This window comes from Fusarium falciforme, chromosome 7 (assembly GCF_026873545.1).
Source record: "Fusarium falciforme chromosome 7, complete sequence".
NCBI lineage: Eukaryota > Fungi > Ascomycota > Sordariomycetes > Hypocreales > Nectriaceae > Fusarium > Fusarium falciforme.
Window position 1 is genome coordinate 3,283,742 of NC_070550.1, and position 17,503 is coordinate 3,301,244.

Below are 17,503 nucleotides of genomic sequence, written 5' to 3' on the forward strand. Positions count from 1 at the left end.
TCAGCAAGGTTTAGTCGTGTTGGATAACGAGTATCCTTCTTCTCATCATCATCTGTGAACCAGAAGATGAGCTCCAGGTGTTTCAACCTTGACAAGGTTTGGAGGTTTCCGATCCTACGGGCGACGTATGCCTCCTCTGTCAATGATTCTCCAGGCCATCGCCCGTGAATGCGGAGCTCGAGGAATTCAAGGTCTTTTCCGTACGCACGGAGCATGTCTCCCATGTTGTAATCGCGAGAATCAAGGTCTGGAATCGGATCGATGCCCAGGCTTAGAGACCGCAGATTGCTGCATGTTGAAAGCAGATTTTGAATGCTACTGGGCCGAATCTCCAGCTGGGCCGTGCATAGTCGTTCAAGCCTGCAATCCTGCATCAAGTAGTCTTGGTCAGACTCTCTTTGCTTCCAGATGGCAGTTTGAATGAAGAAAGTCTTTAGACAGGGGAGCTTGAGAAAGCTCTCAAAGGTGCCAAATCGTAGCAAGTTGCTGTCCGGACTGGTCCCATCATGGGACCACCCTGGAATCGCTTCGAGATGTGCTAGCAAAGATAGGCATGCGCTTTGATTACCCGTTAGGGACGTATCTGTCACTGCCAGAGTATTCTCGACCAAAGAAAGCACCAGATGAGGGCATCCGGGGAGGGCAATTTCCAACATAGCCAAATTTGGCATTAGCGCAAGCCAGAATGCCACTATTGCATCGTGGATGGTGTCTTCGTCCTCAGAGGACAAGCCCAGAGATATTCCATCCGCAATCTCATCTGGTATCTCGAGGTGTGAACGCACTCTGGCAAACTGGGAGTGCGTTTCCGGCGTGGAGGGAAGATTGTTGGACCTGATGGTACAATCCAGCTCCTTGACCAGTTTCCCCAGGTGAGGAGACCGGCTCAGCACGTCGATGAGGATTTCAAGCGATTTAGACTTTCCGTGGATTATGACGGAACGAAAAAGCAAGGGCTGGGCGAGTGCTTTGAAGTGCCTGGAGGCTTGACAAATGCTGCTCAACGTTTCGGCGTGTCCAGGGATTGGATCCGCAGTGAATGCATGCGACCATCTGGGCAGAGAGTATTCGAAGTACGAAAAGATGTGTGCCAGTATCTCAGGGGGGAGCTCGCTGTGCAAGGACAACGATACATGTTGATTGTCCATCGGAGTGGCACGAAGGCGGAGGAAGCCAAGTTCTATCTCTGGAAGAGGCCTGAGCACGCGAAGTATTTGCCCGTGGAAAATCTTTGGCCCGAGCATGCAAGTTTATTCGCCCAATCAGATCACTAACATGACGCTGTTGGTTCGCCTCAATTTATCTGACACCAGCCACTCGCCGACTTGACTCCTGTCCGCTCTCGACTTGAAGATAATTTCCCGACAAAAGGGAACCGCAATTTTAACAAAGTAGGCTAACGAATTTCTAGCCCACATAGGTACATTGATCTACTTAAAACAAAGCCTTCAATACCAGGGTTTTGTTTCGTTATCATTAATGATGACTCCAAAGAGGTCATCGGCTACAGCAGCAAAAGACACAGTTACCCCCAGGCTCTCATAGATCAATCCTAAAGAACGAGAATTGTTTGCTCAGGATATTCCGATCCGAGTTGATGCGTACGAGAGCCGTTGGGAAGTTTGTATGACCAAAAGTAACCACTGCGATGAAAAAACCCCGTCTGGTGGGCAGGTTGATATAATATTATGGCTTGGACACCAACGAAATATTTCTGGTTTTGGATGGGCAGGAAGAAGATCGAGCCTCGGGCATCCTTCAAGGGCTCAGTCTGTCTCAGGTCCAAGGAGATGACCGCGTAACTTGATGGCACCGCCCTTCACAAGGCCAGTGGTATGTCGATCATTGGCGTAGATTAACCAAACATCTTCTCCTCATTATTCTGTGCGCCAACACACAATTCAAATGGAACAACTACTGAAGCCCATGTCCACGAAGGGGCTTTGTACGCAGATGATCGGGACGTTCTCGAATGGGCCACATACCAGGAAAGGGTAGTTGGTAAGTGGCACCGCCAGAGACCAGCAAGATAATCATGAGTAACGCCGTACGAGTTATCAAAGGCTTGGGCAATCCCAGAAAAGGCATTGAGCCTGTCTGACTCTTCCGTCAGTTCAGTTTCAACGTAGTGCTCAACTCGGTTCCTCCAAGCGCTAGCCCAGTCTTTCTCAATGCCCGTCTAGCCCATGTCATCTTTCATCCAGTCCAGTTGGAGGTCCGGATGATGAATTCGCACCCTCTCTTCATCTTTATATCCGTTTGGAAGAGCCTTGCAGGCAACGTTTTGCCGGTAATGCCACCAGAGTTGACGGCGGGCGAGAACGAGGGAGCGAGGCGAGAGATACACTCTTGAAAAACCCAAGGGCGCGTCCTGAGAGAACAATGCAGGATGTTGTCGTGGAATATATCGCCGTAGATCAAAGGCAGAGTTTCTTCATCTTCCCCGTCCCAACAAATTTTGACTTGCAGAGGCCTAATGAGAGTCGCATCCCTTGCGGATAAGCTCTCTTCTGAATTGTCGACCGCTGCAGCTGAGCAGAGGTTGAGAACAGAATTTCCGTACACCAAGTTCATCCGCAGAGCTTCATGCTGCCAATCCTCTGAAGAGTCCTGGATGATGCAGAGGGAATCTATCCACACAAAGTGAAGGTTTAGACCCAAACATATGGAAATCGCTTCTTGGTAGCTCTTGGGGAGACTTTGCACCTGGATTCCTCTGCAGAGCCGGTCTAGGTTGTCGTGATATAGCTTCGACGTTTTCTTTTTTCCCCAACAATAAGAGAAGGCAACATATTGACCAATGGGTGTCTCGGTGGGATCTACAAGCTTGACTAACTTGGAGTCGATAATCTGGATCAATCTTGTCGGGCGGAAAGTTGAATCCGGCGGTTTGCAGAGCGGATGACTCTCGTCGCACTCTTTGATCGACGCCGTCGCCAGCCTGAGTAAGGCAGAGTCAAGGGGGTTGGGTGGGGGTGTATAAGAGGCAACCAAGTCATTGTAGTCTGAAGTTGTCAGTTACAAGATGGGCTCTCCGTCCTCAGTATGACATACCCAGCTCATAAAAAGCACGATATTCCCAAATGACATCAGAGGCTTCTGCATTTTCTTCACTGAGAAGCGACTTGAATCTTCGGCGGCGAAACTTTGTATCAAAGCACACCTTGTACTCAAAGCATGCATTGTGTTGTGAAGCGTAAGTAGATACCCAACTGTTACTGTTGACGATGGTTCGGCAGATATAACAGCCAAGTTCTGCGGCAGCTAGAAGGCGACCGTAGGTTAGATGCAGTCTGGGCTGCTGATATCCTGGATGTGTCTCTTTGAACATGCTATCGCAGACAGAGCATAGCTTTGAGCGCATAAGAGCTAGAGGTTGTAGATTGTTTGGCGTTTGGGACACGGTGAATGCTGCCGAGATGTTTCAAATGAAATGGTATGCAGAGATGAGAGATGAAGAATCATGCAACACAAAGCATTGGTGCTAACCAATTTGGTTAAAACCAGAGCTGAGTACGATGCAAGGCGTATGGGCCCATGTGTGCATCTGAGCTTGTGGCAATGCATGTACATCAACTCAAATGGGCATTCACCAACAGATTAACCTCTAGGCAGTGCAAGGCAAACTTGAACATGTATTATTAGTAGTCAGTATTCTGGGTAGGCAACCTAGCTTCCTGAATATCCGCTTCCCCTGGAAGATCTTGGGTCAGGATCGCAGAAACCATGTCTAAGAGGAGTTTGAGTTATCAGCACAAGACCATGTCTTGGAACATCCCGATTCCCAGTTGATCTCAATGATGCCGGAAGTAGACCCATAAGTGCTAGCGACCAAAAGAAACTTCCCGGAAACGATAACAAAGACGCTCCAGACAACCATAAAACACCACATCGGCGTTGGACGGTACCGGCTTTGGACCAGTCATCATATAGCCACATGCAGCCGTAAGGTTGAAATGGCATTAAAGTTTCGAGTAGATCCCCGATGATAGAGAACAAGCCGCCAAACACGGGAATACCGCTGGCGATGAGATAGGCCACGGCCGTCAGGCCTGCGGTGCAACCAGGCCAGGTTCCCCAGTGGACGATTGTGTTGGAGGTAAGATGCTTCGAGTTTCGAAGAATGCGAACGAAGAGAAGTTTACTTGAAAACTAGGCGATATTGAGAAAACAAAAACCCAACATTAGAGTCTTTCCGCAATAGATCGTACATGGAGGACGATAAGTGAAAGGAGCAAAAAGGCCTTCATGGACATGCTACTAGTACAGTCTTGTGTCACCACCAAAAATCTCTTCTCAGCTCAACAGCCTCGACAATGGGCCCGAGAATCTTCACCTGTTATCATCTACTCCTCTAGGCACCGCTCTCCCCAGATGGAGGCGGCCGCTATTTCCAAACGACGTCGCCCATGCCCCTCACCCCACGAGGAGGTTCCCAGAGCCTGTATCTGTATCCTGGCGCCTGTTCATTCTATTGCGTACCAGCATCTCGTGGAACGAGATCACTTCTACGTGACCTCTGCCGGAGCTGCCGTTGTTTCTGTAACAAAGCCTGTTGAACTGCTGAAGTCTTGGAATTATGAGCTGACCTACTCCTACTAACACATTATACACATTACAGATGAACTCGAAGGGCCATGTTACTCCCACGCCAGAACCTATTCAGTCCCTCTTCAGAATCTCCCAGCACAGGGTCATATTTAGGCTTGGGGATGGACCAAATCTTCTCATACTCTCCTCCACCTTTGATGAAATCCCATTCGCCTCCGTTATATGCCCCCATCATTGTAAATCCCGATAGCTTGATGTTTGATAGGGCCTCCCTGGGGTTCTCAGCCTCGATTCCATGACCAGACCCTGGTGTCAAGAGCTTCAGTTCATTCTCTGGCTTTGTGTCATAGGTCTTGTGTGCTACACCAGCCGGAATGAGAAAGATGTCTCCTGCCTCAGCTTTGAGCTCGATGCCGCCCTCCTCCCTGGCCGAGCCGTACGTGTTATCATGCATATTCTCAGAGGTGTCAGCGACGCCAAATCGGATCGTCGCGTGGCCTGATAGCACAGCCATAACCTCATGGGCCTTGGAGTGAAAGTGGGAGAGCTGGGTCTGCCCATAACGGACGAGCCACTCCACTTTCCAACCATTGTTTTCGAATAGATCATAAACCCTAGCTGCACTGCAATGGTCGTGGTTCTCAGTGGTTCGTGGCAGCACATTCTTGTAGTGCAGCAGGGGTCGTGGAGAGTTCGGAATGAGATCCGTAGGGGCGAGGAAATACTGCTTTATTTCCACCATGGTGAAAGCTTGCAAGAAAGGTCTTGGTCTTCGTACAAGGATATGGATTTGGTGTATTTGTCCACGCTCGCTATGAAACCGTGAGGATTATTTATTAACTTAATATCAGACAAATGTCCGGCAGATATGTCCGAGTGTCGTGGGGTCGTCTTGTCAGCACCGGCACATTTTCCCGATCGTGGGGATGGGATGGACGAATGGGACCTCTTCCAGCTCGAGCCGTTCAACCTCTGGCTCAGGGCTCTACTCCGGACATAGCCCTCAACCATGTACGGCAGAAGAGTCCGAGACAAGCCTTATGGGATCGTCTTTCAAGTACATGCAGCAACCGTTCGGGTATCCCTAAGCGATTCGTGGTCGAATGGTCCAAGTTACTCCGAAACCCTTTCGGGCAGTTCGAGCGAGGAGATGGCCTCGGCGAGCATTGCTTATCCCGCTGCTGCGGATGACTGCCCGGCCAATGCCTGTAGAATAGGTAAGACCTAGATTAAGAATAGTCTCAGTCTCCAACAAGAAGTTTACGGCGAGATTAAATACAAAGAGGGAATCTATTGTAGTTTAAAATGCCAGTTGGTTATCAAGAACAGACCGACAAGTCCGCGGCCCACATGAAGAGTTTGCCGGTAGTCTAAAAGACCTGGCTCAGTCAGGGCTTTTCCAGCATTTTATCTTCAAACTTATCTTCACATTAAGAAACAGTGCCAAACTTGCTCCGGGGTTAGGTAGTCGACCACTCATGAACGCAATGGGAGGGTGGATAGATGGGGTGGATTTGCAGCCCGGTAAACATCAGTTGCAGGAAGTGGTAGCAATCGATCCTCTCATCGAATCACAGCTGAACAAATGTTTCCATACTGAAAGATCATTTTAATCTTTTATCCAAAGGCGTTTCATTCATGGCACAACTATCTTCGTGTGCCTTCCTCATAACTTCGTGACAAGAAAGAGCTTGAGATAAGCCCTTCGGTGATATCTATACATATCGATCTCCCAGGACCCCATTCTTGCGTTCCTCGCTGTCAATTTGCCTCTCATGTGTCCCACTTTGATCATCATCGCTTTCGTCCTTGTCCCTCTCAGCTCTCTTCCGAACCTTGGACGTAAAGGTTACCATCTTGGCATACTTCTCCGTCGTCTTGGTGATGGTCTTCCACACAACCTTCCATGTGAGCTCGCTTCTCATGGTGTGATAGAGGGCAAATAGCAAGAGGATGGCCCCAAAGGATGCGACCACCCACCACTTAAGGGCTTCGTCAAGATCCTTCAAAGGTTCCGTGTTCATGGCAAGCAAACTTGCAACCAAGCTAGGGGGCACAAAGAGTGACGCAAGGACAGTAAGATTTCCCACACTCTCGCTATTCTTCGCCGTGTTTCTCGCGTCTTCGAGGCTGATCGCATTGTTGACCACTGTGCTGAGGCGATCGATACGCACCTCGTAGTCGTTGAGACGGTCCTGTATGCGCTCGTAGTCTCGTCTGTAGGGGTCAAAGATTGCCTCTGTGTCGATCCGGTAAGCTTCCCCTTCATAACGCTTTTGTCGCAGTTCCAGATCTGAAGCTTGGCGCAGAGTTGCGGAAAGCATATCTCGGCAAACAGGTACCCATCGACGCCAGATGTTAAGCTTGTTCAGGATGGGTTCTCGATCATCGTTGACTGGTAGGAAGGCGGGCCGAGATATCTCCCAATCGATCTGATTAAGACGAGCGTTGAGATAGTCGGTGAAGGTGAGCCAGTCTGTACACACAAGGTGCAGCAGGGCTTGAACAGGAATCACGAGGGGAGAAGTTGGGGAAGAAGGTGATGGCAATCGTGGAAAGCATGTCTCTTTCTGGGCCCAGAACACAAAGTCTTCCAGCCAAGATTTTGGCGTCTCATCCTGATCACTTCGCATTGAAGGCGGAGCTAGGGGGATGTCGTCTGGTGGCGAGCTAAACAGAGGAAGCTCCTCCCAGTTGGCATATCCACGCCAAAGAGGATATCCCTGCTGAGGGGTTGGCTCGAGGAGAAGAACAGCTTGAAGAGACACGTTAGCGGGGGGAACTGATGCTTGGAACCCAACTGAAGTTGACCTTACCAACAGCCGTGTCGTTGTCAATATCATTGCGGAGCCAAAAGGTTGCTCGACTGCGAATGTGTCCAACCTTGGCATCCACGGGCGCCTCTCCTAGTTGAGATGAGGATCCATTGGCGGTCTTGGAGGCTTTATTTTTTGTCCCATCCTTGCCCATAGCTGGGTCTTTATCCCAAAATGCTTGGTTGTCGTCTCCGTCCATTCGCCGCATCACGTTGAATCGGTCAACGGCATCTTGAGCGTCGCTGAGTTCCTGATGGTTTGGAAAGTATCGGGATCGGACGAGCCGCATCTGGAACCAGTTCTGTTGCCGAGACATGACATCGAGCATCGGAGGCTCACGCCATGGGTCTCGAACGTTGTTCCAAACGTAGTCAATGAGTTGAGTGCGGAAAAAACGAGGGTCGATATCAAGTCCAGCTCCCAGCGTTTCGATGATGTCTCGGGAAAGGTCCTCGACAACAAAGAGGCTAAGCTTTATTTCCTTGCGTGAGATCGAGTTGTCTTTGACTCGGGAAACGGCTTCTTCCAGTCCAGCAAGTGCAGAATGTGGGTGCAATTCGTCGAACTGGTACCTTTCGACGGATGGCTTGCCTTCTGATTTGTACTCTAATAGAGCTACGTTCATCCTTTTTGCTCGTAGAAATTGCTCCCTTTTTATTTCTAGGCTCTATTAGACATGGCTAGAAGACTGAAACACGGGGCTTAGCTCACCTGGAATAGTATCTCCATAGACGTAGCGCGGCTTCTGATTCTTCACAGGCACTTCGCCTGGGAACGTGCACCATCGCGTCGGAATCGTGCCGACTTCCATGAAGTCGACGAGAAGCTGAAGTTGAGGCCATGTTCCAGCCAGACTCTTGACGTATGTGAGGTACTCTCCCTCTGCCCTGTCTGTGCTGTAGTTGTCAATTAGCAACGTTATTATGTGAGATTGGTAGCCAGCCACTTACTCGCCCCAATACCTACCCTCCTCCCTCAGTATCCGGATCACATCTTCCCTCTTCTCACCCTGATACGCATCCCCAAAGAAATACGTGTTCGTGCCCAGGTCCTTGCGAAAATACTGCCAGTTTGACCGCTTGTAATATCCAAGCGAGCGTCGCGCCGCCATGTTGACGCGGCGTGCGGGGAAAGAGCCTGCGCAAGATGAAGAAGAATGCAGAAAAGCCTCAAAAAATGGTGGCAGGGATGGTGTCATGTTTTTGTAGGCTAGTGCGGCTGTGCGGTCAAGGGTCCGGTGGGAGCTCGGTGTGATCCTTGTCGTGTCGAGAGCTGGGCTGGTCAGCCTAGAAGTGCACCTCGGGCACACCACCAGCTCTGAGAAGTGGACGCAGGGATTCAGGCGGCTTTCAAGCCTGCAGAATTATTCGTAACAGGACAGGACAGAGCCTGGCGCCACAGCGGTTAAACGACTCAAGACGCCGAAGATGGGCATGCACCAAGATGAAGCACAGCCTCAAGATGCAGATTTTCTGTGCTCAAGAGAAGAAGCACCAGACCATCCATACTTTCACGTCCATCTTGCAGGGCGCAAATCCCACTGGCGACCAAATCTTTGGCATGAGGCATTGCGGCAGAACGAGAGCGTAGCATGCCACCAGGCGGAGGTCGCACCGCAGTTTAAACCGACATCTGCATCGACAAGCTGGCAAGCCGTCGGGCAAACCACATTCTTCGCGTTACCACCCTTGCGATTAACTTCGCCATAGCGTCTCTGTGGGCAAAAAGTCTGACGACCATCACGGTAGGCACAGAAGGTCTGGCAAAATGATATGAAATAACGGTGGCGTGATGCATTGAGCCCCGGCTTGAAAATCAGGCTATGTCGAGTAGATACATTTTATCGAAAGTATGCCTTGCAACTGTCGGTGATGATGGTCAGAGACATTGTTGATGATTTGATCTTGTCGGCCAGGAGATGGCAATGGGCAATGCAGTCGTGAGAGGACCAGACCAAAGAGAGTAGTAAGGAGGAAGCACCTCAGATTAACCAACCACCATGTTCAGGAAGATGGGCGAGAAGCAACATGTTGCTTGGCTGCAATGGACAAGGAACCGGCTCCAAACGGGCGCCGGCCCGATACAAGCACACATTCTTCGAAGCTCAATGAATTAACACTTGCATTCTTTGGGTCCAGTTGCATGCAGGCCCTATCCTATATCCTAATAAAGAGGCTCGCAGACAATCGTAAGTGGAGTTTGCTCTTGCAACGCATCAACTGACAGCGGCACCTACGGACAGACGAACTACCCGCTACCCGCCTTGTCCCAGGCTGTGGACAGGGCGGCCCGGGCCTAACCCACCCCACCAAACCCGGCAATTCTTAGTGGCCGGCAGCGCAACCTCCAGTCCATGTGCGACTTGGCGAGCTTCTGGGGACTTGAAGGAGAAGTGCGTCGAGCAGATGACCTAGAGGAAGCCCTGAAGGGCTAATGCAGCGAGAAAGGGGAGAAATTGAATCATGAACTAGTCAAAATTAATGCTAGTTAGGTAGAACAAGACTTAAACAAGAGTGAAGGCTGTGCCAACATTGTGTGGTCTCGTTTGACTGTCTTTTACCCTCAGGCCCACACGATCTATCCCAAAGATGAACAGTACCTTGTCAATTCCGCTGCTCTCGAGCAATTGCTTAACTTGAGCACACCAAATTTGCAGCCGCTCCTAGTCTAGCCGTAGGGTAGGTAGGTACAAGAAGCCCCGAGCATTGGTAGCGAAAGAGTTGTTGGACCGACATTGCAAAAACATCCCCAACGGACAAGAGAGAGCTTCCCACAGACGCCAAACTGCGAGCGCAAAAATTTGTGTATCGTCTTTGAAGGTATGAATAGGGTCAAAATGCTTTCTATCGTTGGTATCTTCGACGGAAATCTCCCAAAGAGTGTGCTTGATGCTGCCCCTACAGCACGGCCGGGCAAGCCGCGTGAACTCCTCAATATTTATCAGGCAGAGTACGACGTGGTAGAATGTTCTCTTCTTGAAAACTCGATATCAGCATTCATAGATGCAGGCACATGTGAAGAGAAGAAATTTAATGCCTTCGGTGTTGTTATGTGGTTCTATTAGCCGCTTTAGGATGTTGAGCTGGATTTCTGGCGGTAAGACATTCCATGATGCCATGTTAGTGCAATGATGTGGATTGATTGAAAAGGAAGTCCAAATGGAGTACTGGGGTGGTCATAAAGATGTGGGAATCTCTTTATATATAGCACCACCCTTACGAAGCCTACCTTTGCGTCTCCTAGTTGGGAGTGAAACCCGTAATAAAGTTACGGTGTTGTGCAGAGTTGAACTTCATGCTAACATTTTATTGAGAAGAGTTTTTTACGCTAAACAAACCACCCAAAGCAAGCATTCTGTTACTAGTCTGCCCTCAGCCTCTTCGAATGCAAAAAGGTATAATCCGGCATCGCATCCTTAACCCACTGCTCCAACTTCCGTCCCCCTTCCTCGCCAAACTCACTCCTCCACTTGGCAGCCTCATCATCAATGTTGATATTGCCAGCTACCTTTGATGAATCGATCTTGGAGCTTGAATTGATGGTGCTCAACATCCTCTGCTCCATGCTCGACAGGCTATCCAGCTTCTCCTTGTTTGCCTTGTCCCAGGAGAATCGTAGCTTGTCCTGATCGAGACCTGCCAGTGCAGCATACTTGGAAACCAAGTTAGGGGAGGTCATAATATCGTCGGCATCGAGCACGATCGGCCACTGGCTTTCTTCTCCGAAATGCTTGACATAAAAGTCGTACATGGCTCGGAACCACTTCATAGTCACCTCGATATCAAGGGGCTCCTTCTGCCAGCGAGAAAAGCCGTCCATCTCCATCCTGGTGAGGCAGGTTCGAAATAAAGATGGTAGTTGCATGGCGGGATGGCGAATTAGAAATGTTGGGCTCCAAATCTTGAGGAACTCGTCAGGCAAAAACGTGAGGTTGAGCGACGAACGAGTTGGGTTTGGCGTGTTTGTAGTGGCAAAGGTTTTGGGCTCCCCAGGGACATTGATGGTTCCGTACGTGTACTGAGAATCATAGAAAGCACTCGTCAACATGATTGCGTGCTCCTTGACATACACGAGTTGCCCTTCCTGGTCGGCAGCAGCGATGTATTCCTCGAGCCGGCTGAGGCATTCTTTCTGTCGATCTTCCAGGTCCTTACACTCTTCCTCAGTCCAGTCTTCTATGGGCTTTTGGAGTAGGTTTAATCGTGTTCCGATTGAAGGCAGGAAGAAATATCCGCCTTCGCGAGCGGGACGGACGCCCTGCTCGTCGAGGTTCAGCACCTTGACCAACAAGTTGGACGCTGTGCGAGGAGAGGTGAGCAGCCAATAGCGACGGCGCTCCTCTGATGCTGAGCCTTGAGTCATGGTGTATGAGTGAACACGCCTTGGTATTGAAAATCTTTGTAGGATGGGTTGAGGGTATAATGATGAAGTGAGGATAGTGGAAACAGGATAGTAATAGCCCTGCTCCCCACGACAACCCCCAGGGATATTTATACTCGTTCTGCTAAACCTCTACACACCCTTTCAACTCACTCGCGCTTAGTCGGATAATAATCGCCGTCATATCTCGGCCCCTCGGCCTGGGACTCGCGCCGGGCCTTCGCTTCGGCCCCTCGCAACTGCATGCATCGCTGCATGGAACCACATGTGGGACTTGTTAAATTCAGCGAGATGTAACATGGCCTATGCAACGGACTTCTCGGACATCCGCTTAATAATTAAACAAGTCCGGCATTTGCGAATATTCCGGTAGGAAGCGGGTGATCGACGTCAAGCCCTTGCTGCCCCTCTCCGCGCAACGAGGTTCGAGACACTACCGCCTCTCGGGGAAAACCCATTCGTTTCTCTGCATGCTCACTTTCTACTGGCAATTCTGGTTATTTCCGCACCGAACTGAAAACCTTAAGGCTTTCCCTGTTGGACCGTAGGGCTTAGTGCTTAGGACATGTGCTCCCTCTGCCAACATCTAGACGCGCCAGCCCCAGGGGGTACTTTTGTCATGATCAGCATCAATGAGGTAAATAATAGTCCAATATGACTCCACTCCACCAAGCTCCGAGTCAATCTGAGACAGCGTCGACTCATCAAGGTGTCCGAGCCACTGATGTCAAGAGTTGCCGGGCAAGCATATCCACCGAGAGCCGCCGAGCGCCGTCTCGCGAGGGCCGGCTTATGGTCTCTTTTCCCAATTGTCGGAGTCTGTTGTTCCGGGCGGGCAATGGTGCCAAAAATGAGGCTGGGTTTTCGGATAGGCAATGATAGATGGGGAGGGGGTGTATTGGGGTGGTCAGCCCTGTTTCTAGGGTGGTCAGCTTGGATTTATCGGTCGTGAATTCTCCCCCACGATGCCTGGAAAGCTGTCAAGAACTCGATAATCAAACTATGAGTTCCAGAGGAAGACTAGTAAACTCAATTGTTGTTCTATTATCCATTACGTCGCCAGTCAGCTTACCTCATCCCACAAGAACAGCTATCCTTCTGTCCATCTGTTTGTCTGGTCATGCGGATGGAATTGATTTTCCCCCTATCCAAACTAGGATAGAACTGTCTTTGCTGGACATGTCACAAAGTCGTCTTGACTTGAAAGTACCTCGAGTTTCTCGGTGTCCTCATGAATAGGTGCTCAGCACATCTAGCCCAGCTTTCGGAGAGTTCGGTCGTTCATTAGTGTCTATGGATTTCTTGAACTAGGCTCTTTCATTTATGCCCGACGTTCTCTTGAAATCCTTCATAGACTCAAAAACTACCATGTAAATTCCCATCTACCCACTGCCTTGCTAGTCCACACGAAGTTGTCAGAATACCGGGCCTAGGACCCATAACACAAATTCGTAGGCAACCTCCAACAAAGTTCTTTAACATTGCTTTCTTCGTCTTATTCGAGAACATTCCACAAAATCTGAGGACTTATGCATGATCTTGTGACTTCTCGCCGCATAAACCCAGATACTTCCTCGCCTTCTAGTTATTGGCCTTCTTTCGTTTGCCGCCTACGTACTTGTCACGTAGCCTGCTATCAGAAACCCCTCAAACTTACAGTTCTTCTCGAATACAATACCCAGCCTGAATATCTGGCTAGCTACTTGAACGTGGAATCTCCTATCATAGAGGTTCTCCTTCCTAGGAGGCGAAGAATCCGCCCATAGTTCACCCTAAAGAGCCACTTCACCTGGACATTGCCAAGCTAGGTACACCAGCACAATCCGCCACAAAACAATATATGGGGCATTTCCGTTGTGTTTGGGTTTCTGAATATCTACTTGGTACATGTTTAGATAACTTCACGAGAATCTAACAGTTTAAAGACGGTATGGTCATTTGAGCTCAGTCCTTAACCCAAAATTAGTCCAACAGAATTTTCAAGAACCATGGCTCTTAACAATGCGAGTAGCACCCCACCATGGCCTAGGCACATGCAACGTGTAGCAAGTTTTCTCCATGCATCATCACATTCCAGAGGTCAGGAATGTTCCCCGCAATGACTGCCGTGGAGTTCCGAGACAACTCCACTTCAAGTCTGACAGATGGTTCCTGAATATGCTTAATGACACAAGTGGACATCTTACCTGCGTTGAGAGCTTACGAATCCTAGCCCAAGAGTAAGAATATCTCTCGGCACTCGCTGCAGCCCTGTCCTGAGGTGGCACGGTCTCCCAGATCAAGCCGTGATCGACGGTCCAACAGTCCAACCATGTTCCACCGATCCTCTGCACAGTGGGACACGGTATCTTTCACCCCAGGGGTTGGTACGGTGAGGCTGGCTGAGACAATGGTGGCGCGGTAAGCTGAGAGTTTCGAGCTTCATTTGCAGGACCGGCCTGCAGCCGTGTCTCAGGTCGGAGAAATATTGAACTTGGAGGGAACATGTGATGATAACTTGAGAAGTTGGTTGCTACGCTCTCAGCCTGTATTTGGAGTATAAGAAGGACAGTCACCTGCATAGAACTTGAGATCTCCCACGCCTTCGAGCAGACATGTTCACACAACAACCATGGCTCAAATTCAGGATTTTCAGGGGATGCAATATTCCCGCGATGGCCCCTCATCCGAAAAGCTTGACTATGGCTACTTCAACCAGCAGTATGCCTCCTCACCCTACCAACAGGAACGCGACCTGAACCCTGCCATGGTCATTCAGCCAAAGGGAGACCAAGATGTCATCGGGGCTGTCAACTGGGCCAGGCAGAACAAGGTTGCCATCGCTGTCAAGAGTGGTGGTCACTAGTACAGCGGAGCCTGCTCGACCGGTGGCAAGAACATTCAGATCGACCTCTCCAACACGTACAAGGACATGAAGGTCCTCAACCCCAAGGTCCCTGTTGCCGAGGACAGGGCGCTCGTCTTTGTTGGTGTCAGCAATCAGCTCAAGGACTTCAACGCCTATCTCAGACATAATGGGCTCTTTGTTCCACACGGACAGTGCGCTTATGTCTGTGTGGGTGGCCATGGACAAACAGGTGGCTATGGCCAGCTTGGCCGCAGCTTCGGCCTGTTTGGTGATCATATCAGGACCATTCGCATGGTTTGCCACGACGGTGTCATTCGAGAGATCACCAAGGACAGCGATGCTGAGCTCTTCCACGCCATTCTTGGCGGCAGTCCCGGCAACTTTGGCATCATCACCCACTACATCGTCGAGGTGTTCCAGGGCAAGAGTTACATGGGGACTGTTGCTGGCCCCAACGGAATCAAGGGTCCTCATGGGATGAAGGCCCTCTATCTCTACAACCCCGACGTCCTCAAGAAGCTTCTCACTGAGGTGGCAAAGATGGGGGATGACGCCAAGTTTCCGCAAGGTTTTGACCTCTGTGTGAGTGTTCTCAGTACCGACTTTCCCGTCACAGTTCTGTTCCCATCTTTGAAGGATGCCAGCCTGTGGGAGAAGATCCAGAACAAGATCAAGCAAGCCCTTGCCGACGATGTCCTGGACCTCCTTAACGGAGCTTTCCCAGCTATCATTGTTGTCTACGCTCAGTGGTGCCCTGTCAGCAAGACCGACAAGTACGATAAGAGTGTTGATGCTTGGTTCCAAAAGTTCCGAGACCTCAAAGATTCCTTCAAGTTGCACACTCTGCGGATTGAGGAGTCGGAAGCCGACGAGGACATGTCCAAGATGACCGGGCGATGGATCTTCCCCAAGCAGCGGGAGTTTGACCTTCCTTACGTCAAGCGCACATACGCCACTAACTCGAGAACTCTTGAGAAGGATGGCTGGGTCGATTCTGTAGTTAGGCGTCTCGACTTGATCTACAACCCACGCCAGAAGCTCGGCCACAACAAGGGTGAGGATGAGTATGAAGTCTACACCCATTGCAAGCTCTCAGTTCAGATCCAGTGCTTTGGAGGTGACAACTCGCGTTTTTGTACCGACAGGAACAACGGAACCTCTTACAGCTGGAGAGACTCCAGTGTTGTCCAGACACTCGACTGCTTCCACGATCCTGGCGACAAGTACAAGCAGTACGCTCTCAACTGGCAGAAGGAGAACGACGCCATCATGGTTGGCCGTTCTAGTCCGTTCAGCAAGCAGGGCAAGCGTGTGCTCTGGGGGTCTTATGGAGACTGGGATCTTGGAAAGCCCGAGATTTGGAAGTGTTACTATGAGGATGAGCCAAAGTATCAGAGGTTGGGCAAGGCTAGGGGCAAGGCTGATCCCAACGGCACCTTTACTGCGAACCCGTTCGCTGTCAAGGCTATAAATGGGGCCTAGGTGCTTGAACGGATTGACGGTGAGCGAGAGACCTGGATCATTTCGAGGCTGGGAGAGAGGGGTTCAATGGACTTGTGTTCTGTTACCAAATTGTCTGCAGACAATACTCATTTCATGAAAGCTTTCTACACAAAACGGTGAGGACTAACACCCTCTCAGAGGACTTGCAGCCTTCAAGCAGTCATCTAGTCCCTGTGTATCCTTTCGAAGCCGGCCTCGAAGGCGCTGTTTGAGCCGCTGCAACGGTGATCTCTGGCACATACGACCATACCCATTGGAAAATACGGGATCCCGTTCGCTCTCCCATAGTCAAGTCAATGAGGGGTGGATTAGTAGTTGGGTCGGTGACGACCAGCGAATTCCCGCTGTTGTATGTCTTTTTGAAATTTTTGTTTATTTTATTGCCTTATTCTTTGTGGTGTTGTGTTGAGGCTGTCGAGATTGTGCGTTGGGGGCAACCGTTCACCTCGAGGTTCCAGCAAACGTGTTCTAAGTCCATGGAAAATCGGTCTTGCTATACACCGCGAGCCCTCGATAGGGTTGTGTAATTTCTAGGAATTCTGGGTCATTATGGGGCGAATGGAGTGGACCAAGCGAGCATGAGCTTGCTCACCGTCTTTCGTGCAATAACTACTTCAAGTCTCTACATACGATAGCGTATGTTCACATTTTAGACATTGAGATTAAGCGTGGTCACAAATTCTATTCGAGAAATGCGTATAAATGACTCTATTATTATATGCACTGTGTGGTCTATCTATACTTATACTGAGGCCCGCTGAGCTTGCCCCGTCAAAAAAGGACAGTTCCCACCGGCATTGTAAAATCTGATCTTGCCGTGGTTCCCTAGTTGTACGAGTTAGGCCCTCGTCAGTTATCTCAGTCTAATAACGGCCGCCGCTGTTGAACGTGTTGTTTGTCTTCTGCTGCATCTGGAGGAGAGCCAACGTACGAAGTTCGGGTTCAACGCGGAGCATCCTAGGCTCCTCGATACGACCCATGTTTCCGTCTGAGACCAAAGGCTGAATACCTTGATCTGGCTGATGGAAGATGGCATGCGAGCGGTCAGAAGGGCCCTCGTAGTTGGCCTCCAAACACACAGACCGAGTTTCCACACAACCGCTGTACAGGCTCCTTCTCACACTAGAACTCGATTGCCCACTCAGGCTGGTTGGGTGGGAAGTTGCGCTATAAACTGCATTCTTGGCCGCCTTGCTGGAAGCCTTGGAGCTGGTATGAGTGCAGGTGTTAGACATGATGAACGCCTGAGGCTGACAGAGATCCTGTTTCTGTGTTTAAGATAGTTCTGTAAGGGTGGGAATCGCGTGTATGTTCGAACTGAGGCTGGACAGTTAGGCTGAAGAGAATAGAGGGCGTCTTGTCAATGTTAATGAAGGAGCTTTTATACTTGGATATTGTACCTGAC

General features: G+C 50.1%; 5 protein-coding genes across 5 annotated transcripts; 1 reads left to right on the forward strand and 4 right to left on the reverse strand.

The window, feature by feature from the left end:
* Window positions 1-4,615: 4,615 nt before the first annotated feature.
* On the reverse strand, window positions 4,616-5,293 carry NCS54_00967500 (Cupin type-1 domain-containing protein; the record flags this gene model as incomplete). The annotated part of the gene is made up of 1 exon (XM_053155014.1): window positions 4,616-5,293. The coding sequence occupies one exon, from the start codon at window positions 5,291-5,293 to the stop codon at window positions 4,616-4,618; it is 678 nt and encodes a 225-aa protein (XP_053010989.1).
* Window positions 5,294-6,266: 973 nt separating this feature from the next.
* Window positions 6,267-8,478, reverse strand: NCS54_00967600 (Hypothetical protein; the record flags this gene model as incomplete). Its single annotated transcript, XM_053155015.1, has 4 exons — window positions 6,267-7,306; window positions 7,368-8,027; window positions 8,079-8,263; window positions 8,318-8,478. The coding sequence occupies 4 exons, from the start codon at window positions 8,476-8,478 to the stop codon at window positions 6,267-6,269; spliced, it is 2,046 nt and encodes a 681-aa protein (XP_053010990.1).
* A 2,249-nt stretch (window positions 8,479-10,727) lies between these two features.
* Window positions 10,728-11,729, reverse strand: NCS54_00967700 (Hypothetical protein; the record flags this gene model as incomplete). Its single annotated transcript, XM_053155016.1, has 1 exon — window positions 10,728-11,729. The coding sequence occupies one exon, from the start codon at window positions 11,727-11,729 to the stop codon at window positions 10,728-10,730; it is 1,002 nt and encodes a 333-aa protein (XP_053010991.1).
* A 2,629-nt stretch (window positions 11,730-14,358) lies between these two features.
* NCS54_00967800 (FAD-binding PCMH-type domain-containing protein) lies at window positions 14,359-16,077 on the forward strand (the record flags this gene model as incomplete). The annotated part of the gene is made up of 2 exons (XM_053155017.1): window positions 14,359-14,571; window positions 14,623-16,077. 2 exons carry the CDS (start codon window positions 14,359-14,361, stop codon window positions 16,075-16,077), a joined length of 1,668 nt encoding a protein of 555 aa, XP_053010992.1.
* Window positions 16,078-16,961: 884 nt separating this feature from the next.
* NCS54_00967900 (Hypothetical protein) lies at window positions 16,962-17,333 on the reverse strand (the record flags this gene model as incomplete). Its single annotated transcript, XM_053155018.1, has 1 exon — window positions 16,962-17,333. The coding sequence occupies one exon, from the start codon at window positions 17,331-17,333 to the stop codon at window positions 16,962-16,964; it is 372 nt and encodes a 123-aa protein (XP_053010993.1).
* Window positions 17,334-17,503: the final 170 nt, after the last annotated feature.